Consider the following 26,536-nt stretch of genomic DNA (forward strand, 5'->3'; position numbering starts at 1 on the left):
GAAAATATAAATTTATTTGGGTGTCAGAGAAAGACGGTAACTGAACCTAAAGTCTATGTCAGTGGTCTTAGCACTGAGATTTTTAGATGCAAGACCTGCAGATTTTGCTTTCTGATATTTTTTTAAACACAGGGCTAAAATAGATGTCACTAATCTCCAAAAAGGATTCAAAATAGAAGTCCTAGCTGGACTGATATTACTCTTGCTTCCTAAATTTAGGCTGCTAAACCCTGAAAGGGGGCATCTTGCTTGGTGTTTTACTACTGGTTGAAATCACTGTCAGGTCTCACTTCTGTATTGTGATTTTCTTCTGTAAATCACAACTCTGGATAAGTTGTCTCCTCTACATCAGTGTTCTAGATTTCAGTAGGTGGCAAGATAGGTGCTCATCAGCCCTAAAGTGTCCAGGAAACCACTTATCGTTGCAGGCCCCTTCCAAATATTCTATTCTCTGCTATGCTATGCTATACTATACTATGCTATGCTATGCTATGCTATTCATTGCAGTGTCTGAAACCTGGGGCTGCTTGTCTCCAGGACTCTTTACTTAACTGTAAAATAAGGCCACTTCTTAGAATAAGTATATTACTGGAACGTCACATTTTACTTATGCCAGAGCTTTGGAAAACGTGACTGGCTGCTCCTGCTGTTGAGGAAGAAATCAGTGCTGTGGCAAGTACTAATTGCTGCTGAATTGCAAGTGCAGCATTGCAGACCCTCAGAGGTGAGCTGAGATCTCCAGAAATTTCCCTCAACTCTTCTTCTCAGCTCAGCTCCTCTCCCTGCTGCTTGCCTTCATTATATTAGGGTGGATCAGTGTCCATCTGGTCCCTGACCTGGGTTCCCAGGACAGTGCTTGTGAGTCTTGACAACATTGCTATGCTGAACCCATGTCCAGCAATTCAACTACATTAAATGAAAATTCATGCAACTGAGCTGAATCCTGCCTGGCTCTGCAGTGACCAAATGACATTACTAGCCATTTGGCATCCCTTCTGAAACAGCGTTAACCCATGTATTACTGAATTTCTGCCCATGGGACAAGCAATGCTGCTGCAGCTGAGTAACACTAGTCTAAAACCTGGTTGGTATTTCTGGAAAAAGCCTGTTAGTCATGACAGTTCAGGTTGCAGACCACAGGTTGCTTTTTCCCCTAATATGAGGGACAGGAGAAATTTGGAGAATGACGTGTTTTCTGGATTGCTATGTCTTGATGAGGGTGGTAGCTCAGTGCAGGCTTGTCTGAGCAGCGTTCCTCTTCGTGGAACAAATGTGCAAGCTGGAATACACCCCTTAAAGGAGCAGGATACAAAGTGGAATTCCTCAAGCAGAACAGGTGGTAAGTTGCACTAAAGGTCACCATACCCTATGGTTATTTCCTAAAGAGCTAACATTCCTAAAATAATGATCAGGAAAGCAGAATGATAGAGAAGTTTGTAATTTCTGCCTTACTTCCCACCCATTAGCTCCAGAGCAATGAGAAGGCACAGCTGGGAACAGGAAAAAGGCTTTCAGTGAAGGAGATGCTGACAAGAAGGGCATTCCTCTGGCAATTCCCTAAATTCTGTGGCACGTGCATAGCTTTTTTGATACAGGGGATGCATTGAAGAGAGCTGACACATTTCACAACAAGAGCTCTAGCAAGACCATGCAAAATGTGAGTAGCATGAGTCAAACTAATTGCACTAAAAGAGAAAATGTCCTTTCACTTCAGTGGGCTTGGATTAGACCTTGCAGTGCTAGAAACCGATATGGAACTGAGGAAGGAAGTGTTAAAAATTGTAATTAACAAGATTATTTTGCAAAGCTCAGAATGCATCTTTCTCGTATGAAAACACTGCCATCCAGAAGCTGGACATTGTTCTCTTTTCTCAAACGTCACCTGAATATGAGGGAAAATCAAACAGGACTGGTAAAATGTTCAGTGTTAGCATGAGAGTTGGTAAGGAATTCCTAGCTGAAAACTTCTGGTTGAAAAAATAAAGCAACTGAAAATTGAGTATTCTCTAGCTGAAAGCCACCTTACTTCTAAAGTGACGTAAATGTTTTTGAAACATTTTATCTACTGTGTTCTTACCAAAAAAGTTGGTCACCAGCTTTTTATCTATGAAAATATCTTTGCATCTGCAAGTGGATACCTCTATACAAAATGTTTAGTACAAATGTCAGAATGAATCCTCCCTCCCCTGAAATCACATTTAGCCATATGACCCTAACAAATATTTTGGGGCTTTACCTCATCTCCAAGTCTTCATTTTCTTGTGGTACAAATTTGTACAAGGCAACATAGGTGTTCATTTGTAACGTGCTTTTATAAAATGGTCCCTTTAAGAAAAAAGAGAAAGAGAAAATTTAAATATCTGTCCTGTACAGGAATTTGCTTCACTTTGTTAAGGACTGAGGACCCAGGGCCTCATCTTCCAAGAAATGAGCCAGAATCATCTCATTGCCTCAGAGGACTGTGGCCCAGATACACTGTGAGCCACTAAGGCAGTAACTATCTTTATTTAGAAATAAGATTCTTTGAACCCCAAGATCAAATTCCAGGCTTCCAAAGCACACAAGCAGACACCTGCACAAGTTGGTCTTTTGAGTGAGATCTTAAAAATGAGCATGCCTTTTGCTCTCTGTTAATGTATGACTCTTATGAGCCCAGCAGTCTATTACAGGCATTATATAAGGTGTCTATTATACAGTCCTTATTATGGATGGAGGTAGAGTTGTACAGTGCACAGGTCCAAAAAACAGGGTGGGAAAAGCTTAAACAGAAAGCTGCTTGCACTGGGCTTCCCACAGAGAAGACTGGCTACTCTCTCTCCTCCCTTTCTTCACTGGTAATCTAGAGAAAAGAAAAGCACCTAAAACAAACCCCAAATAATTTTCCAAATCAAATCCGTGATTTTTACATTACTGCAGTTCTAATGTAATGACATTGCCTCCACACTGGATCTTTTCTGTTCACAATATCCATTTGTAATAAACCGACGAATGTAAAAGGGACCACAATGGGCAAACCAAAGAGCCATCCAGTCCTGTATATTGCTTCCAACTGTGGCCAGGGGCCCAGAAATGCTATAAGAACATGACAGAAAGATATCAATGCTTCTCCAGAATAGTGCCCCAGCAGACCTACTCAAGGTCCTCAGCTATCCATAAAAACAAGCCTTTTATATGATTTCCCCTTCCCATTGCATTGTCACAAAATTTATGCCCATACCGGGGAATGTATACTCTTTGGTTCTTCTCCAAAGTGTTCTGTGCCATTTTCGGAGTATGTAAACACTGAAATAAAGCAAACGCATGACATTTTAGGAGTAGTTTAAGACTCTTCACCTCAACAGGATCACCTTTATTTTGTTAATCTCCTCCCTCCCCCCTTACTTTCTTCAATCCCTTGTCCTCTCCCCTGAACCCTTCTAAACCCCCAACAAAACCACATATACCACTGGACATGGCACAAAGCAATCTCTGTCCTGAAGAATTTACAATTGTAACAAAGAAACCATTTTGATCAGGTGCATATACACAAATACAGCACTGCGAATAGTCCCCTAATTGCACTACTATTTAAAGTCCAACAGCCTTTTCCTCACACTGAATGCTGTATTTTCATGTTTAGGATGAGCAGTATTTCCATTTAAAAGCACCTGCAAAACCTGATGACCATATATGAGCAATATTGCAGCAAGTTTGTATACAAAAACCCCTTCTTCCCCCTTTTCGACCCTCTGTCTCTAAATATTTAATAGCTGTCTTTGATCTCTCTCTCCAGTAGTCCCTGCCTGGGGGGCACTGGATATGCTGCCTCTCTCTCTGATTTTATAGGAGGCACCTGAGGTGCTTTCAAATCAGGATGAGTTATCCGAGACACAGGCCTGTATGTGTGAAAATTTGCTTCTAAGTTACTAAATCAGAAACTCACAGAATAAGGCAATGATCACAGCACCTAACATACTTGATATCTAATCAGTTACCCTCTATTGTAATTGCCGCATGAGCTGACTGATGCCTGTCCTCTGTTATCTCCCTAGAAAAACCACAGTGGATTTATTACATTGACTGAATTCCTTCTCCGCATTTTAAGAATTGCCTGATGTTTCTTGATTCTGGATAAAGTCTGAATGTGATTTTAATAGCTGGAGTCTTTGAACAGCTAGAACCATCAGCATCTTCTCCCACCGTTTACCTCTGCAGGTGTTTTGAGCAGAAGCTGGATTTTTGTAGTCTCTAAAAATTTGGAAATCACCAAAATGGTAATAAGTAGCAGGCTAATTGAGTGCATTTTCTTTTTGTTTCTCTGTGATATAGTTACATGTGTTCAGGGGAAAGAAGGTGCCAGGGAACACCAAATTGCTGATTTCTTTCCCTCTCTGCACATTCACTTGCTCACCCTTTCTTCCATTAACGCATATTTCTGTGGCTATTCTACACTGTAAATGACAACCCAACCAAAGCGTCTTTGAAGAAGTTTTATGACTCAAATAGTAAGGTTCCTTGACAGTAGAGTTGTACTTCGACATTGAAAAAAATGTCGTGTTCTTGTAACACAGGAAAGATAGCTAAAACAGCAGCCACATCATGCATGAGAAAGATTTGTACAAAGTGACACGCATCCATGAGGATACAGAAGCAGCTGTTCTCTGATAAAATGTAAGACAATATTGTAGTCATAAAGTCCAATGTGTGAATGTGAAGACAGCATGTGAGGTGATACCTGCAGCATTTAACCTGAAAATGCCCCAAGTTGCAGGCAGGTGGTCTGACTGCAGCTGACCTGGGGGCCTCACTCTGCTCCTCACCAAGTCTCGTTGTAGAGGGACTCCGACCCTGCAAACTGTCATGAGTAGCAGAGGGAAAACCTTAAAAATAAAATTAATTTCCTGTATCTTCTAGTATAGAGGTATATGTATATCTGACATCTGTCTAAAGGGGTGTAAAGTGCTGCTGTTAGAATCTGGCTTGGCTTAAGTCCTACTCAAATTACTATGCTTTGTGTTTTGTGTCCAGAGGAAAAGGAGTTAGGGAGGCAAATAGAAAAAGTTCTGGTGAATAACAAGTTGGGTAACCAGAAGCACTTTGGACTTGCAGAAAGTCATTCACCAGACGAAGTGGAAGTATTTCAGCATCATGTTTGGAGTAATTTCTGCTAGGTGACAGAAAATAAAGCTGAGTTACTAGTGTACAGGCTCATGAGTTGTGGAGCAGACCCAGCAGGTGGGGAGGGAGCTGGACTGTATCCTTGTGTTTGCTGAGAAGTGCTCACTGACCTGGGTTTGCAAGGAGGACATCCCATATTTGACTCGAGGAGAAACTGCTCAAATCCCGGTTGATAACGGGCTCATACATGTCACTTAAAGTACATTTTGGCTTGCGGGATTTCCGTTACAGATGGCAATTCACAGCTGTGAAGGAGTATAACTGGCTTAGAGGAGGCTGAAGGGCTGGAAATTAGGTATGCCATCTTACAGTTGTAAACTAGGAAGCTTTGCTTCATAGTATAGTATGTGTGCCAGGGCCTGAATGAAAGAGTCTTCCCTTGAAGTTGTTGCCATAGGAGTCTACAGGAGGAATTACATGGCCACACATGTACTGGGTCCTTTCACCCTTCTGCAGGCTGTGTCTTTTCCACTATTTCCCTTTAAGCAAAGAGTCTCAAATGTACATTTTCCTAAAATCTTATTTGCAGAAGACAGTTTTTTAATGGAAAAAAGAAAACCACAACTGGTATGGACCTGATTCATCAAGGCATAAATGCGGAACTGCCTGCTAAAGAGGCAGTGGACAACTGAGGAAAAAGGAGTGCTGAATCACCCTGTAACAACATTTTGCATTTACTTTGTTAAATTTTTAATCTCTGTTTAGCTCATGGTCTCTGGATATTAGTGAGAGACGCTTGAATCTAAAGGCCATAGAGGTATGTAGTTCACATCTCCACACAACAGAAATCCATCTATTTTCATATTTGTTTGCCCTAGCAGCTGCAGGAAAAAAAAAAAGGCAGGGATTTTTACAGTCTGAAAAGGTTTTCACCATTTCCATAGCTTGTGCAAACAGTGTAGGCATTTTATTAAAAATCTACCAAGGGGAAATTTTTGGAGTGACTGATGCATAATTTATACCCTGGGCCTCTGAAGGACGGATTGTAAAAAAGCCAGTGCTGATCAAAGGAATCATTAATGTGCCGCGGAAGTTATTTAGAGATTTGACACATGCTGAGTTTTTAAGCTAATCTCTTTGAGTAAGTTCCTTGAATGCCTCTCAGTGCATTCAGTGAATACAGATCTCAGAGAAAAAAGTTTCTCTGGGTTTCAGAAATGAAACTAGTGATCAACAATGAAATAAAAAGTTATCTGAAAACTCAAACAGAGCCAAATTAATCTCAGGTGGGCAGGATTAAACAATGTGAAGCAGACTGAATTCTTTAACCGGGTCAGGTCAACTTACACTTGTAAGACAGAAAACCTAAAAAAATTGTCAGGAGAAAGCAGATAACGTAGATGGGATGTTCACAAAATGAGAGGGAGAAAATGATTGAACACGGTGAGAGGTGATAGGACCAGGAGGGAAGGAAAGGAATAAGGAGGTAGCATAAAATGGGAATGGACTGCTGAAGCTGGCAGTTCACCTACATGAATTGCTAGCAGCATGTAAGGAGCACTAGGGGTGCTATGAAGAAAGCTATGCTCACTGTGATTTATTTTTGTAGTGTACATCTCATGAGAGATTCATCAAAGCAGCCTTCAGGTGCTATTAAAGAAGTTTGGGCCTGAAGTTTTGCTTAGCACTCCAAAACCCTTTGTACTTATTGTTTCCCCCACCATGACTGAATTCAAGAACAGGGTCACAAACACCATCCCTCAGTGGCTGAGATTTCATTACCAAGCTCTCGATTGGTATGATGGTCTTGAAATCCCATCATAACAATGCTGTAAAAACATTACTCTTGTACTGCAAAGCAGACAAAAGAATTGGGCTATTAATATTACTGGGTGCTTACTGTAGTTGTACTGAGAAGCTGCAATTATAATCAGGATACATTGTGTTGGATATTTTACAGACAAACGGATATTATATGATTCATTTCCTATCCCAAAGAGGTTATGGTATACAGAGACATGTAGACAAGTCAAACATATGGAAAAGAAAGGAAGTATTATTTTTGATCCATTTTGCCAGTGTGGAACCAAGGAATGTTAAGTGATTAGTCTACAGTCATGTTCATGAAGCATAGGAGATAGGGAATGGACCTAAACCTTGTCCAGTGTCAGGTATAGACACAACAAATTAAGAAAATTGGTGGCTTGGATTTAATCTGAATGGCAAAAAGCATTCCCCAAATTCTTGCACCAACTACATGCCCCACTCACCTCCCGCTTTGAAAACCAGAATGCTGCTAAAACATGGACATGCCGTAAAAACCCCTATCTGAAATAGGCTGAACACAGGGCTATACATCTGAAGATGCTATCCTGGCCTGGCAGCACTCACCGCTGTTGCTGCGTTTCCTGCTTATGTCAAGGGTGCCTGCAGAGCTATCGCCTTCCTCAGGAACTTCTGCCAGGTCAGCTGTCTGCAGGGACAGAAAGAGCAAATGAGATGGGATAAGCCAGAAAAAAGGGAGCGATGAGGTGATATAAGACCACGCAAGAGCCTTTGGGGAATGCAACACTTGGGTGCTATCAGAGCAAAGCAAGTCAGCCCAATCGTATTACAGAAAACATTGTATCTAGTGATGCACAACAAATACCTGCTTCACAGGGAGCAATGAAAACCCAGAAAGCACTCCAGATCAAGTTTACAGTCTGGAGTACAAAAGATTTCTGCAGTATAAAGTGAAGTGAAAGTTAAGGAACAAAGGATTATGTTAAACAATGTAGTTCTCTGTATAAAATAGAAAGGGTTTGGGGGAATTTGTAGATTCTGCAGGTATACTAAATAGCTATCTACCAAGGAGACTGACTATTAATTGAAACTATTGACTATTAATTTATTTACCCTGAATACATTCTTCAGTAAAATAACTGTAATGTAAGGGTGATTTTAACTCTGTTAACATTTTGTGAAAGAAGGAGCTGGAGTGTGATGGAGTCGGTGAAGTCAGTCTTTAAACATCTGCCCTCACTTTCTTTTTAAACAGCCATATAGCTGGTATTGGTTAGGGAAAAATGAAACCCAAATGTTGTTGTTAGAATTACTATGATTTCTTATTTGTACTATATTAATGTCAATCATGATTAGGGACCCATTGTTCTAGGGTGTAGGAAAACGTGGGATGACATAATCTCAAGCCTCAGAAGTATACTCTGCATAAGGCACCAGATTCCTTGGCTGGGTAGTCAGCTTCTCCATGTATAGCCCGACAGGAACCAGGAGCTGCTCCAAACAACTCTGTCCGAATCTGACCTTACGGAACTTCAGTTTCTGAACTCTCCACACTTGACTTCTTTTGGGTAAAACATCTTTGATAACCATAAAAAAAACAAACATTGAACTTGAGTCAGGTGCTTCCTCTAATCTGAAAAACTGTAAATCCTTATATGCTCCTAAGCTTTATTTATTTCTTGTTAATGGGATTTTAAGACACATGGAAGGATTTAACTTCATTATTCCATGATACTTTACAATTGTACTGTACACATAGCTCTGCCCTTTGCTTCGCAGACCGTTGCTTGCGTTACAGGAAGAAAAGCCAAATGAGGAACATTCCCTGCTTTTGTTCAGGGAGCACAAAATCTGAATTGCTTTATAGCTTTTTATATGTTTTTCCTTTTACTAGTGTTGACAACAAAACTTTTTTTAGAAAGTGCTTTGACAATTTCCTCTATCTAGTACTTTCCTAGCTACTTCTCCATCCAAGGATACTAATGAACAGAGGTTAAAGGTAGATTTAAGCCACAGGTATCTTGTGGTTATCTTGTTTCCCTTGCTATTTTAAGACCCTTCTACTTTACCGCTCTTTATGCCTTGTTTTTAGACTCAGACTTTTGCAGCAAGTCATGCTTGTCTTAGAGCTGGCACAAACGGGTCACCACCTGGATGAGGAGGCACTGCAATAGCAATGCTAACACAAAGTCAGTGCAGAGCATATCTAGGGATTTCTAGCTGCTGGGTGGAGAAGGGAAAGACTAGCTTTCTTGAAGTAGCAAGTACGAGCTATTTTTCAGCTCATTGCTACGGCATATTTCTCAGTCTTCATAGAGTAGCTTCATAATTGTTGATTAGCTTAATATTTTGTTGGGTACTACGGCATATAGAATGTAGTGACTTGTCTTTTCAGCATATACCTCATCCAAAAGCTCCTGAAGTAACCTCTGTTACCTTTAATGATTTTTCAGTCAAGAGCTATCTGACAAATGCTCTAATAGAAATGATAGAGGTACAAAGCTGCTTTTGAGAGGACCTGATCCACAAAATACTAACAAGAACTGGAATCACATTTACATCACCTCAAGTGACTTTCTGTATAAATGTGGGTTGCAGAAGCACATTTTTGACGGAAGCAGTAGGTAGTAAATCTGGAGCATATGGCCACTTTCTTTTATGGGAAATGCAGAATCCGGGCTGAAAAATCACAGTGGGTGTGTCCACACTGCAGAGTCATGTTAAAAATACCTTGGCTAGTTCAGAGCAAGACAGTTATCCCTACTCTGCGCAGAGACATGAACTGCAGTTCTGGACGCTTCATGGCTGTAGAGGCAAGGCACAGCTGCTAAGCTAGCTGCCTTTGATTTTAACTACCTTCAGCAGGAGCAGCTATGCTGCTCTGACCCAGAGCTAGCCCTTTGACAGCTTGTACACCACCTGTGAGGTGAAGTAGGATCCCAGGTGTCACCATGTCCCTGGTGTCCCTGATTTGGTGACAAGGCAGAACCTTGAAGCACTCCCCAGCTCCCAGGGCTGGGGCACATCCCAGCCGCAATGCCCCTGTGCTGCTATGAGCCTCGCAGCTGAGGACCACTGGGGAAAGATATTAGTCCCTGCGCAGTATTAACTGCACATGTGCTGCTAGCTCACATGCTCTGGTGCAATTTTACCTGGACTGTGTCACATGCCTGCTCTGGTCACTGGTCAGCGCCTGCTCCTGGGTCACACATCACAGTTGTAAAGCTCCATGGCCTCATCATTTGGATCAGGGTTGTGTCTGCCCCTGGTTTTTATCCTTGTCTCAATCCACAGGCGTGCAGTGGCAGAAGTTACGGTTTCACATGACTGTTTTTTCAGTTCTCTAATGTTTTCTATTTTCTGTACGCTTACACGTGTTATATTCTCTCTCAGCCTCAATACCCTGGAGAAATTCCCATAATGAACTTGTGTTCCTCATTCTACACCCACGCCCCACCTAGTTATGATCAGCTCCCTAGGGCAAGCTGACACAGCATTCGTGATTTCTACACTTGAGTTGTCATTCATAATTCAACATAATGCTTTATTGATTTAGAAAGCAATAATTACATTTGTAGAACTTCTGTTTCAAAGTAAATTAAATAATTGAAAGAAAGAACTGTAATCACAATGCGACAGGTGGTAGAGTCACTTTGGGTTTTAAAAGAGAATGGAAATTACCGAATTCATTTTAAGGCACAAACAAGGGTGGATAGAGGACATGTCCTTTAATAATTCCCTTGCAGATTTCACTTAGTTCTTGTTTAAATTTGTCTGTCTTCTTTCCCATCTGACACGTCTGATTAGAGGCCACCTATACCACCTGAGGTTACAGTTCAGCCATGTGAGTGAGCATACATTTAAGTGCCAGGGAAATGTTGTACCAAACATAACCAGATATTAGCACAATGTTAAATTAAACATGTAAGTATTTCCTCTGAGGCCTGGAGACCAAGTCTCATTACGTATCTGTGCCTGGTGATTGTTATTCCGAGGTGAGTGCAGGAGACATTGTCAGATATTGTGGGTCCGATTTTTAGACACGAGCAACAGCTTTAGCCTCCAGTGTATTCAGGTGTGATTTTTCTTCTTTTTCTTCTTTTTTTTTTTCAGAGGGGGAGTAGGGAGAATGTCTTGGGGAAAAAAGAGAGCCTCAAGCATAGGCTTAAGGGCCTGTTTATGAGAGGTGAGAGGGTATGAAATGTTCTTTCAACACCATGAATGAGCTTCTGATCTCATGGGTCCCAATACTGTTGAAATTACCATTTCTGTAAGGAAGAAATCGGTAATTGTTATTGTTGAACTAGGTATTTAGCAAAGGCAGGGCTAACGGAACTATTGTTTCCCTTGGCCTCCTTCTGCAGCTCTTCTGCCATGGTCCTGAAGAAAGTGACTTTTATGATAGGAGAGAGTGAATGACAGAGATTAACATGAAGGTGAAAATCTCCCTGAATACAACAAGCTGAGCACCCGTGCCTGTATTTTGGTTTTGGAGAGAGAAGCCCAAATCTTTGATGCCTCTCTCCTGAGTCTACACTGGGCAGGGGTGGAGAAGCCAGTCCATTGCCTTGTTGCGGTAGCAGTGGCTTAACTTTGACTGGGCTTGTACCGTGGAGCTTGTACTTCTACATCTAGGCTCTGAGGACTCCAACCCATCACTATCACTTGTATGAAGGGTAAATGCCCACCATCAACAACAGGCAGGATGCATCTACTTCAGCATGACACTTAAATATCTCTGTTCCACTTTTACATAGATATGCAAAATCAAAAGAATATAATTTCCTTTCCCAATCCAGTAAAAGATTATTAATTTAATTTGTATTTTTCTCTTTCTCTCAAGAGTCATCTAAAAGATACTTAAAACACAAGTTTGCAAAAATAATGTGTTTTCTGGTCTCATTTTGGAAGCTGAGAGTGAAATTAATTTTTTTTTACAGTTTGAAATACAAGTTTTGTGAACTCTGATATGAACTTCTGTGAATGAATATCTGTTGCTCCTCCACAAAGAAAATGGAAGAAAGATGTTGGATACTTACAGAGTTTCTGTTGGGAGAGTCAGACCCACTTCCAGAACTGCCTTTTTTGGTTTTCTGGGCTAAGGAAGTCCCAAAGCGGAGAGTTTCATACACAGGGTCAACCTTATTTCCACAAGCTGCAACAGAAGGAGCAAAACATGCATCAATGCCTTGAAGATATTTCTGGTCATGTTCCTGCTCCACCTGGAGAAACACCTGCCTCTACCAACATGTTGGCATGTTTGCTTAGACCCAAGTTGGGTGACTATCCTGATAAAAATTGTTTGATGAACTTAGTGGAATTGGCTTTTGCTGGCAATTTTCTGCTGCCTTTCTGCTCCCATAGAGATCATCCTCCCCTCATACAGGCTCTTCGGGTCCCTGCCCTTGCCTCTCTTGACCTGCCATCCTCCTTCTTTCATCACCACTGATGCTGCCTACACTGAGGTAAGAAAGACAAAGTACCAGGAGGCTTTAATCCACATTTGCTGCCTGTTCCTACCACTGACCTCTTGGATTGCTCTCAACAGTAGGTGCTTGAAGGGAAAAGCCCTACATTGTGCCTGAGCATCCTCATGGTGTGGGTGGGCCATCATCTTGGCTAATGTGGATAAACAGGGTGGCCTGGATCTTCCTTGAAAGGTACTGATATCCCCACTGTAGGGCCATATGGGATCTGAGGGCAGGTGTGAGTAAGTACCTGCTGTTGGGAATGTGCTCCAGGTTGCTCAGCTCAGTCTAGGGGTAGCTAGAAAGGCCACCACCCCCACTGGCGTATATTTGTAGAATTCTCACTCCCACTCTCCCTCACAGCTGTCCACAAAAGTCATCTTCCATGGCAGAGAAACGGATGCCTTCAATTGGCATGAGCAAACTCAGTTCAAATCCTCTTCTACATACTGCATTATGAGACCTCAGCCTCCCTTGTGGTACAAGGCAGTAGACAGGTAGAATACGGTATGTTTGCAGCATGGTCTAGAAGGAGGGAAATTTTGGCCAAAATACTGAGAAAATATATGGGATTTTGAATTTTGATGAGAGCTAAGAACACCTCATTTTTTAGCCAGAGTTTGTTCAAAATGTTTCTATTACTTCTGACAAAAACAACCTTTTTACAAAGAGAAACTTAGATGACATCTAACTGCTGAAAACAACAAAGTAAATGTCCTCAGACAAGTCAGTTTAAACTGACTGCCTAGTTTTGGCTTTCAGTTTTTGTACTGTCAGGCTTGCCTGGTCAGACTACTGATGGGGAGAAATACTTTCCAGAATCAGCTCAACTTCTCCATTTCAAAATGTTTCTTTTCAGGAATTTTGTATTACAGTAAGCAGAATCTGGTCTTTTAAATACTTGGACAATGTGTAGACATAGGCAATAATGAAAAATATGAAGAAAGTAAGAAGCGTGGCTGAAAAAGGACAGGAACCTAGGAACGTTCCTCAAAAGCCAGACCAGTGTTTTGAATGCCTCCTGTTGTTTTGATCTCTCTGTCTTTTATCTGGTTCTTCCCAGCTCAGACCTTCACCTCAACATTCCAGTGTTTCTTCTCTCTTAAGTTCCCACCTTGATCTCAGGTAGTTATTATTATAAACAGGGTAATTGCTAAGAGGTTATATGTATGGGGGTTTGAGTGAAACGCACAATAAACACACCCTCTCCTCTTCCAGCTTTGTATCTTTGAAGTGGTCCTTTCCTGAGATGGCAGAAGGGCATCCAGTCACTGAAAGGAGCTGGAAGGCTGCTGAGGGTAAATACCACGGCTGGAAGTCTGCCGCTGCTGTTGCAGAGCACTGCCAAAGGGAGACTGAACAGAAAAGCAATCAAAACCTACCAATAGGCATCACTTCTTTGATGCAGCCAAACTGTTCATGAATGAGTAGTGGTGAGCTGTAGTACCGTCGAAATCCCTTTGGCTGGAGGGAGAGAAAGCAAAAACAAGTGAAGTGTATTGCTGCCATGGCTGACGTAGTAGAAATAACCTCAGCTCTTCGTTAATGGCGTAACAGTGTGGTGAGGCTGGAAGTTTGCCTCCTGTTGTTGAGTCACTGTGTGGTTTTGAGATCAGGGATTTATTTGATTTTTCTCCTGGAAAAAACCAATTTCCTGTATTTATGTGGAAGGAGGGGCTCATTTTCAGCTCCCCTTTTTCTCTTGTCTTACACAAAAGCAGCATTAATTAATTGCAGCAGAAGTGCTGAATCATTAGAGGCTCTGGGAAGTTTCCCTCTCCCTTTCTTCTTATGTAATATGAATTTGCATTGTATTGCGTTTGCTAAACATGTGACTATCCTTCCCCACCCTAATGCCAAATCCTCATGTTCTCACATATGCCCTCATGAAACCCGAAGAATTTAGAGCCTTTCTATAGTTTTTTCTAAGGTTTGCTGCTGACTGACTGCAGCTCCCACTGCTTTTTTGCCTTATAAGGTCAAAACACTCCCCAAGTCATCACCAGATGTCCCCTCAATGTCCATTTGTAGAGAAATGCACTATAACAACACAAGCTATATCATTAAAGAATACCACAATATGGCCAGTAACGGTGTCCTATAGCACTCTTAGAAGGTTAAAGATTTCCTGTTACCTCTCTAGCTAGCAAATATCTCAGGCAAAGGCTGAGTACCCAAAGTGAAGGTTCTAACATCTAAGTCTTTGGAAACACCCTTCAAGGTATTAGAAATTCACAAATGGTCTCTCAGATTTCTAGTCTTTGCAGGTTGTGAGAACTTCCAGTCACAGTGAGAAGTGGAAAAGCCTCATGGAGATGTGCATATTTTCCTGATTCTATATTCAGTATACGTCAAAAAACCGATAGAGAACTAGTTCTTTTGCTAATGAGCTGCAGTATAGATTGAGAAGGAATGAGGGGATTAATAAATTTGGTTTCTTAGTGGAATAAATTCCAGATTCTCCAGCCTTGGTTTGCCCCGAAACTAGATTCAGACACAACATGAGCTCATAAAACTCCCATGACTTTGCTGGACGACTTCCTGCTGTAAATTTGGCCTCTACTTTTCTGCTTTTGTAAAATAGTGACCACAAGAGCTAAGGCTGGAATCAAGAAATACATGAAACAGTTCACGTGATTTAATATTTGGCTTGTCCATGGTTTTTCAATGAGGTCATTTAGCTCTTCACAGACCAACTTCCTATACCAGAATGCCACACACTAGGGCTATGATTATGGTTTAAATGCATGAAGATTTACCTCAGGTGTATAAACAATAGCTTTCACCGAATATCCGTGGAGACAAAAGATCTTTCCACTGAATGGTGAGTTTTCTAGCCCTTTTGAAGCCAATGCTTGCAAACTTTCATCATTTAACATAGTGAAACTCTTTAGTTTTAGCTCATATTTGTCTCAGCTGCCTTCAGGTTGCAACAAATCTGAGAACATATGAAACATGAATACATGTATTCTGTTTTCATATTCCAAATGGTCATTTTCCCAAGTTCTTTTTCAAAAAAGTAACCAAAAGAACCATAGTCCCATAAAAATCATCAAGTTGGGTTAGAATTGTCTCAAACACAATGTCCTGCCTTTGCCGATAATTTGCTGCTCTGAAGGTGACCCGGGCACTAAGGTGCTGTGTCCCTACAGGGGCAGGTCTCCTCCCAGCCTCTCCTACTGTGAGATTGCTTCAAACTCTGTAGTGTCTCACTGTGAAATAGCCTTTGGTTTTCTTTTTAAGATGAATTGTGGTTTTTCTTCAAGCCTTAACAGTGGAAAAAAACAATAAAACATAATTCGAAGGATTTCTCATTTGTTAAACTCCATTGAAATATTCTGACTCATTTATAGCATTCCTTGAGAGCTTTACACTACAGCAAACACAGTTTAAGTCAAGGGAATTAATGTCGTTATTTAGGTGAATTTGGATTATGTAACTGTATTTTCACATCCACAAAGCAGACCAGATCTGTGTTTCATTTCTGTTCAGGTTTTTGAGTAGTAGCAATTCCTCAAATTGATAATAGGGCACCACCTGGCTTTACTTTACCTGCCTCAGTAAAGTGACCTGGTGTCAGTTCCATTAATGTACCAGCTAAATGCCAGCCAGGGGGTCAGGGACACAAAGTGGCTCCAGCACAAGTTGGTGCCTCTGCTTGCTGCCCTGAGCTGCTCACTTACCAGCTTGCCCATGCAACGCTGTTGTCCAATACTGTCTGCACATTTGTGGTGGATGCTCATCTTACAAGCCTTACAGCGCAGCCCGTGCTTAGCGTTTGTCCCTGTGAAGTGCACAGAAATGATTTAATTAGACAAAATCAATAGTTTCCATGCATTTAACAAATGACCTGAAAGAACTGATGGGGAGGTCAGTTGCAGGAGAGTAAATACTGACAGCATTCTTTGCCTTGCCTACTTTTTTTATACGCATTTGTACATGCATTTTCTTCACAGCCACTCCACTTTAGGCATTTCTCCCCCAGGCTCTTTCCTAGGCTATTGCTGCCTTTAGATATATATTGGATTATGCTCTGTTGTATGATAGTCTTACCAGTGATGTCTCTGCCTCACGAATATCAAGCAAAATCTCTTTGCCATTTTGAAAGGGCTTGGCACGAGAGCTGTGCATGGCTGAGGGAACCACTGAAGGAGCACTCAGGCTCTGGAACTGCCCTGGTGAGCCAGGCCATCAGTGGAGGGCCAGGTTTTGTGGGTGAGAAGTAGCTCCAGGGGCGTGAGAGATCTAAGCCAGCTCCCTTACCACTGCCCACCCAGGCATTGCTGCGCTCATCTCCCTGGACCAATGCTCAGAGGGTGCAGGAAGAGCTCCTGCACATCCCTAAGCAGGGCAGTGAGGATGCCATCGATTTGACCTTGCTCTCTTTCACTGGCAGTGAAAAAGTTCAGTGCTGCAGGTACGGGAGCTCCAGAAGAAATTTTGCCTTACAGAAGCAGACTTCTTGCACTCAGGCAACAGTAGTTCTGCATTATCTTCAGTGTGGACCTACTCTTAAATGACAGAGCCAAGTCTGTTTGCTTCCAGGCAGGAACAGTCACTCTTATTCATACACCCATAAGAGTTCCTAAACTACGCACAAGCAGTTAAGCTGCAGCAACTCTTTTATCCCCACAGGACTGTATAAATGGAATGAGTAAACAACATGTCAGTTCATTATCATCTACTGTGAGAGTGAGTAAGAAACAAGGTAGTAAAAAAACCCCAAAAAACTCTTGACATTTTAACTGGCCCTCATTAGTCAGACATGATAGGAATATTAGTCAGAAGGATCCTGCATCTGAAAGTACTCATGTAGCTCTTAGTTATTTGAGTAGTCAACGCGATGTACATGCTGCTGACTTCATTCAGTGAAATGCTATGTCTGAAAGAAGCACTTGAGGGAAGGATTCATCAAGTTGGTGACAAAACCCAAGCCTTGACAGGACCGCTCTCAGGGGAAGAGGTCCCTGAAGTGGCCACTTTCAAGCCAGATAGAGGCAGGTTGGAGGAGTTGGGGGCGGTTGTGGTGAGCTGCACTCAGATGTTTCACTTGTGCGCTTCTTGGAGCACAGGAAACCAACATCCTCCCTGCCTTCCTGCTGAGACTGCTGGAGAGATGGGGAGTGAATGGGGTTGAGTGTGGGGTGCACCCTGGGGACTCCCATGGAGTGGGGACAGTGCCTGCTCTGCGCTTGCTGCCTGCCCAGCCCCTCTCAGCTGAGCTGATGCACAGTGCCTTGCTGATCAGGTATGTGCAGACGTCTAGCCTCATTCCTGAGGTCTTTTTTTCCTAGCAAACACAGGATTTACTAGAAGAACACATCCCTGGTTTTTTTGGTTGTTTTTTTCTTTTTTTTTCTTTCTGTGTGGCTGCTCTTAGATTACTGTGCTGTGAGGATTTTTTCGGTTATAGTTTCCTTTCAATAACACATGCTCAAACCAATATTGATTTCTGCAGCTTTGTGCTTTTATTACTGATGATGAAATGCTGAATCACCCTTCCTGATGGTCAACAACTGGCACAGTGAGAAAACAGGACTTCCTCCACATTTTTTTATTATATTGATAGGCTGGAATGAAAAAAAACCTAAAATGACTTCATACTTTGCCTATACAACACGTATTTAGTGTCAGTGCTTACAGAGTCTAATTCTCCTCTCACGCTGCTATAAGTCTTACCTGCTTTACCAAGTTACTCCCGAGATTCAGTTAAAAAGGCAGTCAGTCTCACAGTCCTTTCTGCTGGCTGTGTTATGCTCTTCCAGCCATTTTAGTGTTAACATTACAACATATTGGTGGTTACATGTTATAACCACATGATCACAGAATATACACATTTGTCAATATAACTGCACATCCAAATGATGTGCAAAATGAATGCAAAGTATCTGTGCTACTTTCAAAAATCAAACCCCAACTTCTGCAGAATAGATATCTGTGATCATGTGAAAATGAGCAGACAATAAAGTACAAAAGAGCAACACTATATTTCCATTGCTGAATGCCATTTGTTACCTGTGGGTAGGTAAGTTGTGGCTTCAAAGAAAGGAAAAGTATTTCAGTCGTACACTTGAGTCTACAAGAAGTCTTTGTAAGTCAAAATGAAATTACCTATAACTACCAAAAGTTTCAATCTTTAATTCATTGCCGTTTCTAACTACTTGGTTTACTGTGGGTCTAGGCAGCTTGGAAATAATTTGCATGTATCTCCCTGCCTCCCACTGAGGAATACCTAAAGGGCTTAAAGAAGCAGCATTTATTCTGTATTTACACTTAACTACCATATCTCAAGCTCCGAAAATGGCATTTCTACAAGACACATTTTCTTTTTTCCCCAGGATAATTAGTTCTTCTTCAGTTTCTGATCTCCATCACACTAAATCAAACGTCATCAGAGAGTCATGGCTAAGCTATTTCAAAACTGCATGCCAGAGATTAGAAAACTACATATTGGCAATGTACCTGATCCAAAAGTTCCTGAGATTCAGAACTGAAGCTTAGCCACAGCTCATGTTATGGAGAAGAACAGATCCACATTTGGTATAGGTGTAAATGAGACCAGGGTTTGACCTGTTGCATCAGGTTTTGGTGTCCCATGTAAGCAAGCTTGTTGACTTTGCAGTTGCCTGAATAGGGCTGGTTTTGGAAGGCAGCCTGGTAGTTTGAAATGGGGAAAAAGCAGGCAGAACATGGCTCTTACAAATATGTACAGAGTGAGAGTTCTACCACCATGCAAGAGGACTTCATTATGCATAAAGTGGTGGCACAGGATATAGTACTGTGTTGAAACATTATTTGCCAATAAATTCCCCCAGAGAGCAGGAGAAAACTGGGAATTTGGTCTGAACATCATCAAATAGTAGAAAATAAGTGGTATTAATGACTGAAAGTAAAAAATTATGTCAATAACAACACAACCACCACCACCACAATGGTGCAGACTCTTTGAGGGGTATTTGTATCATTTCATTTATTTGCAATAGGGCACCAGGGCTTGTGTGAAGTTGAAAGCCTCTCTATGGTGTGCTTATTCCCACTGGATTAATCTTTCTGTAGACTGAGGCATGGGGGAGGAGAAGAGTAAGTTAGTTCACATTTGAGATGGTTGCAGCAGTGTCTGGGAAGGGTGGTGTTCCTGCAGAAGTAGTGAAGTCTGAGATAATAAACTGCTCTCCTCAGGGACTTTTGCCAAACGTATTCTGATGACCTGCAAGCATGACCTTCATTCTCTTGTTTGCTTCCTGCCCCCCTTAAATAGCTGACAGCCTGATTGCAGCCTACCATTTATTCCCATTAGCAGATATTCCCCTATGCCAACTGTGGTGGGTTGAGCCTGGCTGGGGGCCAGGTGCCCACCAGAGCCGCTCTCTCACTCCCCTCATTCACTAAACAGGGGAGAAAAGGCATAACGAAATGCTTGTAGGTCGAGATAAGGACAGGGAGAGATCACTCACTAATTATCGGCACGAGCAAAACAGACCAAACTTAGAGAGGGAATTCATCTAATTTATTACTAGGCAAAACAGAGTAGAGGAATGAGAAAATAAAATCAACTCTTAAAACACTTCCCCCCACCCCTCCCATCTTCCCGGGCTCAACTTCACTCCCGGCTTCAACCTTCCCCCCCTCAGCAGCACAGGGGGACGGGGAGTGGGGGTTACGGTCAGTTCATCTCACGGTGTTTCTGCCACTTCTTCATCCTCAGGGGGAGGACTCTTCTCATCGTTCCCCTGCTCCAGCATGGAGTCCTTCTCACGGGGTACAGACCTTCAGGAGCAAACTGCTCCAGCGTGGGGTCCCCCACGGGGTCACAAGTCCTGCCAGCAAACCTGCCCTGGCGTGGGCTCCCCTCTTCACGGGTCCACCGGTCCGGCCTGGAACTTGCTCCAGCGTGGGCTTCCCATGGGCCGCAGCCTCCTTCAGGTGCCTCCACCTGCTCCGGCGTGGGGTCCTCCACGGGCTGCAGGTGGAATCGCTACACCCCCTCATCCTTCCTCCATGGGCTGCAGGGGGACAGCCTGCTTCACCATGGCCTTCACCACGGGCTGCAGGGGGATCTCTGCTCCAGCGCCTGGAGCTCCTCCTCCCCCTCCATCTGCACTGACCTTGGTGTCTGCAGAGTTTCTTACATGTTCTCAGTCCTCTCTCCGGCTGCAAAAGTTCTCCCCCTAAGTGTTTTTCTTCTTCTTAAATATGTTATCACAGAGGCGCTGATTGGCTTGGCCTTGGCCAGCGGCGGGCCCGTCTTGGAGCCGGCTGGCATTGGCTCTATCAGACACAGGGGGAGCTTCTAGCAGCTTCTCACAGAAGCCACCCCTGTAGCCCCCCCGCTACCAAAACCCTGCCACGCAAACCCAACACACCAACCTTAAAGCACAGCTGGAAGCTACTGGTATAAAGTACTCACTGAAATGTCTTAGCCCACTCGGAATCATTTCAATTTGTGGTGGATCAGAAATAGAGGAACTATAGGATTAGCCATTAAGCTAAACTTGGAGTACCTTAACTACTTTTTTCCTCTGTTTTTTGTTCAAAGAGAGCATAGACTAACAGCTTTGATAGACTTTTTGTTATTACCTTTGAAAAGTAATCATCCCTCCCATCCTCTTCTCCAAAGACCCTTACTAAGATTACTTGATCAAATTGTTAAATGCTGAGCATGCCAGAACAAAGGTTCTGCTAAGTCACTTTTTGATTGCAATCTAGGGATGTGATTGTTACTATTTTTATTCAAGGCACATTGCTTAATTTGCTGAACAGGGTGGACAGTGTTCAATGAATGGGCAGCTCTATTCAATACTTTTTTACTTTCATCGGTCAGTGTGTGTCCTTAAGCATCATCTCTTGAGTACCATATTAACCTAATTACAAATACAAGGTGATTAATAGCCTCATGGGCTTTCCTATGGAATCGCTGTCTTTGTCTCCTTATGCCTTGCAATATAAGAATATTTGCTAAAACTTGGATGGGGTGGCTCCCATTTGAGGGACTAATGGGTAAAACTGTCAGAGGTATCACTAATACAGTGCTATTTGGCCCAGATGCTGGTGTTTACGTGGTAAAAATTGCAATCTGCTAAAACTGGGGGTTTCGAATGGAAAGTACTGGACATGTTCAGCTGACTCGTAGTGCCCATAAACATAACTGTCAATGTAGTCATGAAATTCATATAGGAAAAAAACCACTCACACATACATTTGCCCCTATGTCCTCTGTGTCCTATATATTAGTGTATCTATTAATTATCTCACAGTCTGTAAAGGCCAGTATTCCTTTTTGCAAATGAAAAAGCCAAAATTGACAAAAGAAACAGTGTTTCACTGGAAGCAAATGAAGAAGTTTCATGTCAGGATACCCGAGTAGCTATTGAATAAACTTACAAATGAGGTTCTGCCACAGTCACTTTCTTCGGATACCAGCTAATGCATCCAGACACCCGGCGCTGGAAGGATGCATTGTTTTGAGAAGCAGGTCATGTTTAATAATGCCTTGCTAGAAATACTCTACGACTGGGTCAGCTCCCATTTGAATATCCAAACCAGTGGCTAGGTTTTCCAGAACAGCCATGGAAGATTGAATCTTAAACTGTTCTGATAATCTGTCCTCAAATACTACCAAAAGGACACACTGCATCACTTTTATGAATCTAAGCCTTTTTCGGAGGAAGCCTAAATTGAAGCAGAACACCTCAATATAGGTGAATGGAAAGATTTGGAAGGAGAGAGACAGAAGGCACAGGACAGAATTTGATTCCAAGTCTTTATGTCTGTCTCTCCTATAAAAGTAATTTAGTAACTACTCTGCATTTCAAGAAAGTGACATTTATCCTAAGGAATGCAAATGAGAATTATGTTTGTCACACACATGCGAAGGGAACCTTTATCATCCTCTTGGCCAGCGCAGCTATGGCCGCAACACTGCTGGCTGATGCTTTTTGCCTGTTGTTTCAAGACTCAGCATAAGATTAATAGCTAGGGAGGGAGAACGAGTCCTACAGCTTGGAGAAATTTTAAAGAAAACTGCAAATGTTGGTAACAACATGATGTTATGCTGAGTACAATGATAACTATATTAGGCACTTATGCAAAAATGAAAAAAAAAAAAAATTCAGGTCTATAAAAGACAGAAAGAAGGGAAAGAGACACAGAGAGATTGTCACCTCCAGCTAATCCAGCTATGACCCAACCACTATTTTTTATCATTCCAGTTTTGATTTTAAACTTTCATAAATAAATACATTTAAAATTACATATTTTCCATAGAACTTCAACTTCTGCTGTGGGAGGCAGATAAAAATATGAGTGCCTTGCCCCTTTCTCCCCAAGCACATTTGCAATTGTCACCAGAAAGCTGTTTCCATGCCAGAATTTATGGGAAATGGAGAATTTTAAGCAACCTGGGCCAGTACTGTAGCAGTGAAGGGTTTAGTATGTCACCTTAGAAGGAGAAAGAAAAGTCCCTGAAATGGCACTGGTGCCCCTGCAGTCATCTCTAAGCCTTTGCGCAACCTCCTCTCCCACCCCCTTCTTCATTTTTAACTAATTGTTTTTGCGTAAAAGCTCTGATGCTGAAAGGGAAACTATTTTTAAAAAATTCCTCTGTGGTTACTTCCTGCCCCTGCGGCTCGCTGCTGCCGGACAAATGCTCACCCTCCTCCTTCCCCTGCTCTGCCTCAGTTGAGAGCTGTGGGTAGATCAGAGAATGGCATTTTCTACGCAGGACATCCACACCTTTAAAGTTAAAAATCTTGAGCCTCATTCCCCAAATCATGAGGTTTGTAAGGATGAGCTGGGCATCCCTTTGCTCACCTCTCCTCGGCCTTCAGCCTCCTCAGGTGCCTCCTACCACCTCGGGAATTGCCCCCTTTCTCTGCCCTAACACCCGGCACCCTCCTGTTTCTTTTTCTTAATTGATGCTTGGACCCCATTGCCTGCCCCAGCTGAGATTGTGGAGAGGACAGAGGCACAGATCTTCAGCTTGTCATCAGGCAAGCTATAGATGAAAACCTGAACTCAGATTTCCCCAGCCACCCTAGATGGCCATGCGCTGGTAGTCATTACCATCTGATGCCTGACTGATCATTCAAGTCAATGGATGCACAGTTGCCAGGTGCGTTGACTGATACACAAATATTCACCTCACAAAAAATTACCAGTATTATTAGCAATCCTCCCATTGCACTTTCCACTGCTAAATACAGGACTGAATGGATTGTTCAAAAAAGCAATAAAAAGAAGACATAATAGTTTTGTGGTCTGCTGTGTATTGTTCCTAACTGGCCCACAGATAAATGTATTACGGCAGCTCTTGGCATTGTCATTTTGATCATTCAAATGTATCAATTTTTGTTTTTTAGGGAGATTAAATTGCACTTTACAGATACCCTTGTCTTTTAACCTGACTAGACAGTCTACACTCCTTTGAACATTGTGGCAAAGGCACTCTATGAATGAATAACAGAAATGTAGGATGGAAAAGTTCAAAACACACAGAGAAAACTAGGCAAAAATCTTATTTAGGCAATGTTTCATGAATAACCGGCAGCATGGGATTGACTTCAAAGCTTTTACTCTTTAGCAAGGGGGGGGTGGGGTTGGGTAGATTTTTTTTTTTTTAAACAGTTAAATCTGCCAGTTCAAAATGTGCAGAGCTGTGGGTAGGTTAAATCAGTAGCTCCTTGGTATGGGGGTACACACTGTACAGGGACGTCCAACAACATGTGGGAGCTAGACAAGGAACCCTTCCATTTGGGACCGAGCTACCAGATCTGGACCTGACACTTTGACTGGCTGGAGTTCCCTTGAGTCCACCTTCTGTCAGTCTAAACCTAACGGTGTGTGGGGAGAAGCTGGGACTTGTATATTTATGTTCTGTAGAATAGGACTTGATATCCAACTATGGTACCTGCCCTGCTAAATTAATAAATTTTAGATTATATGTCACTGAGAGGTGTGGGTCTGAGTGCCTACCACACCCAATTTCCCCATAACAACATCCAATGTTTAAATAGCAAGAAAAGTTGCCTTGCATGTAGGCAGGCTACAAAACAGTGCATAAAATTAGAACTGACTTCCTAGTGACATAGTTTTCTTTAGAAACGACACGCTGAGAAAAAACTGAGGCAGTAATAGGCAGGTTTTTCTTCAAGGCTGTTACAGAGAAGAAAAATATCCCTGCTAAAATAAAGTCCTTTCTAACTTCATGGTTTTAAATCATACATATCAGCAAGAGGAAACGCCTTTATTCCTCTTGCAAATCAACTCTGTAACTCCTTGACAAAGAACTTCCAACGCTGTCAGACCTTTTATTCTGTGGTTCAGGAACAATGAGACTTACTTAAAATGCAAGTAGGCCTTTCCTGGCTTTCGGTGCAGAAGTGATTCTCATTCATGATGTCTGGTGATCAGAAGAGGATGAAACTCACTGCCCTATGCTGAAAAATTTGGCCACGAGAGGGTTTTTTTGCAATGCACTTTTCACATACTCAGCAGCTTTGCTATAAATGTCTGTCCCTGAAAGGAAATATCCACCTCCGTACTTCTTAAAATACCATCTCAGGTTTTTTATCATCTAAATGTTAATTAAGATGTTGGAACACCATGATAAATAAACTTAACAGCTAACTATTATCGAAAGAAATAAAAATCAAACACAATAAATCACATCTAATGTTCCTTACTCTAAACAAACTACACTGATATCTCAATACCTACTTCCCTAGACAAATTTCTTGACAATTTTATAGACTGCTCAGCCTGTGCTTGTAGATCTTTGCACTGGGTTGCTTTGCTGAGAAGGAAAATAGCTCAAAGAAGATAGGCACAGACTTGCCTATGGGAGGTGACGTTGAACTGCTCCAGAGATGATGATGGTACCAGAGCTGAACAGGACAAGGGAACATGGAGAAATTAAACCTGGTGTGGTGTCCCAAAGGAGGACAAGCAGAGATCGGTGGCTGATCTTGGTCTCAGTAATATTAGTAAACATAAGGTGTTCAGTAACTCTTCTTGAGATGATGAAAGTGAGATTTCAAACAAGATCTCCATGTTGGCAGGCTCAGGTTATTTGTACCTGTGTTCTTACATGTGTTGAAATGAAAAGCCATCTAGTTACAGCCTTTTTTGTCTGTGTGTTTTGAGACAGTTTGAAAAAGCGGTTGAATTTTGTAGGGCCACTTGTATATGCTGCAACCTTGATCTTTTAAGGGCCTTGTACCATTATAGAAGAGTTGGAAAACAGAAAAACAATATCTGAACAAAATCTGTGCTGCAAAATGAAGAGCAGGGCTCTAGGCTTGCTGAAAATGTGGGAAAAGAGTTACAGAACAAAAGAACAGTTTGCCTTCAGCAAGGGGATTTAATATCCTCTCTGGTCTGCTAATGGATTTTTAACATTGCCTGTTGCTTACAGAGCTCCATCATCAATAGGCTTGAAATGAGAGGCTACTATGTGCCAGAAGATTAGGACAATCAATTAGGACTATAAAAGGTTTAGTTAAAAAAACCTCCTGATATGTAAATAGCCAGTTACTCTCTGGCCTTCTGGCTGTTTCAAACATAATGAGATTTTTGGCTCTTTCCTCCTGTAGCAAAAATGCTCCCTCATCAGCGCAACTTCTGGGCGTTGTTCCTGGTCTTTGTTAGCACAGACTGACTGGCAGCGCCTGCAACAATGGGCCTCACACATGAAATGCTGACGCGTGACTTACCATGGCCACAGCTCCTCTCCCTCCCTCTTTTGCCCATTTCACCATAGCTAGTGATGGAGCTGGAAAGTGGAGCAACAGAAGATAACTGTATGTGTCTCCACCTAAAATCTAGTGCAAGGTCAGGATCTGGGCACACACAGGCTTCTGCTCCAAAGCCATTTCTTCCCTTGGATCACACAAAGCTGAGGTGGACTTCATCAGAAGCTACTGGTGTAAGTGACAGCATGATTTGCTCAGACTAGAGATGATGCAGGGCACCACCATAAGTAACTGGGCAGTTATATCAGTTTGGTGGGATCAGTTTTCAAGGAAGTTATTTTTACAGTTAGTCACAATGTGTTGCTTCTTTACAGAATTTTACAATCACATTTTGTAATAAAGTGTTTCAGTTTCTTCTCCACAGCAGTTTTGAAAACAAAAAATGAAATGGTAAATGTGGAAAAACATTCAAATGAAATCTTTCAACCCAAGTGGAAG

The 26,536-nt window shown here is 42.1% G+C and overlaps 1 protein-coding gene across 4 annotated transcripts in view; it reads right to left on the reverse strand.

Moving 5' to 3' along the window:
• Positions 1–26,536, reverse strand: part of STAC (SH3 and cysteine rich domain) — a 253,151-nt gene that overhangs the window by 13,708 nt on the left and 212,907 nt on the right. For 3 of the 4 annotated variants that reach the window (XM_054817053.1, XM_054817050.1, XM_054817051.1), the window contains 7 exons: positions 16,034–16,134; positions 13,798–13,814; positions 13,554–13,705; positions 11,922–12,037; positions 7,489–7,570; positions 3,218–3,282; positions 2,237–2,325 (listed from right to left, as the gene is read on the reverse strand). In XM_054817053.1, the coding sequence (XP_054673028.1) occupies positions 2,237–2,325; positions 3,218–3,282; positions 7,489–7,570; positions 11,922–12,037; positions 13,554–13,705; positions 13,798–13,814; positions 16,034–16,134 (622 nt within the window). Of the gene's footprint in view, positions 1–2,236; positions 2,326–3,217; positions 3,283–7,488; positions 7,571–11,921; positions 12,038–13,553; positions 13,706–13,732; positions 13,815–16,033; positions 16,135–26,536 lie in introns of all 4 variants that reach the window. The other variant, XM_054817052.1, reaches the window with a different exon arrangement.

The sequence above is a fragment of the Grus americana genome, chromosome 2 (assembly GCF_028858705.1).
Source record: "Grus americana isolate bGruAme1 chromosome 2, bGruAme1.mat, whole genome shotgun sequence".
NCBI lineage: Eukaryota > Metazoa > Chordata > Aves > Gruiformes > Gruidae > Grus > Grus americana.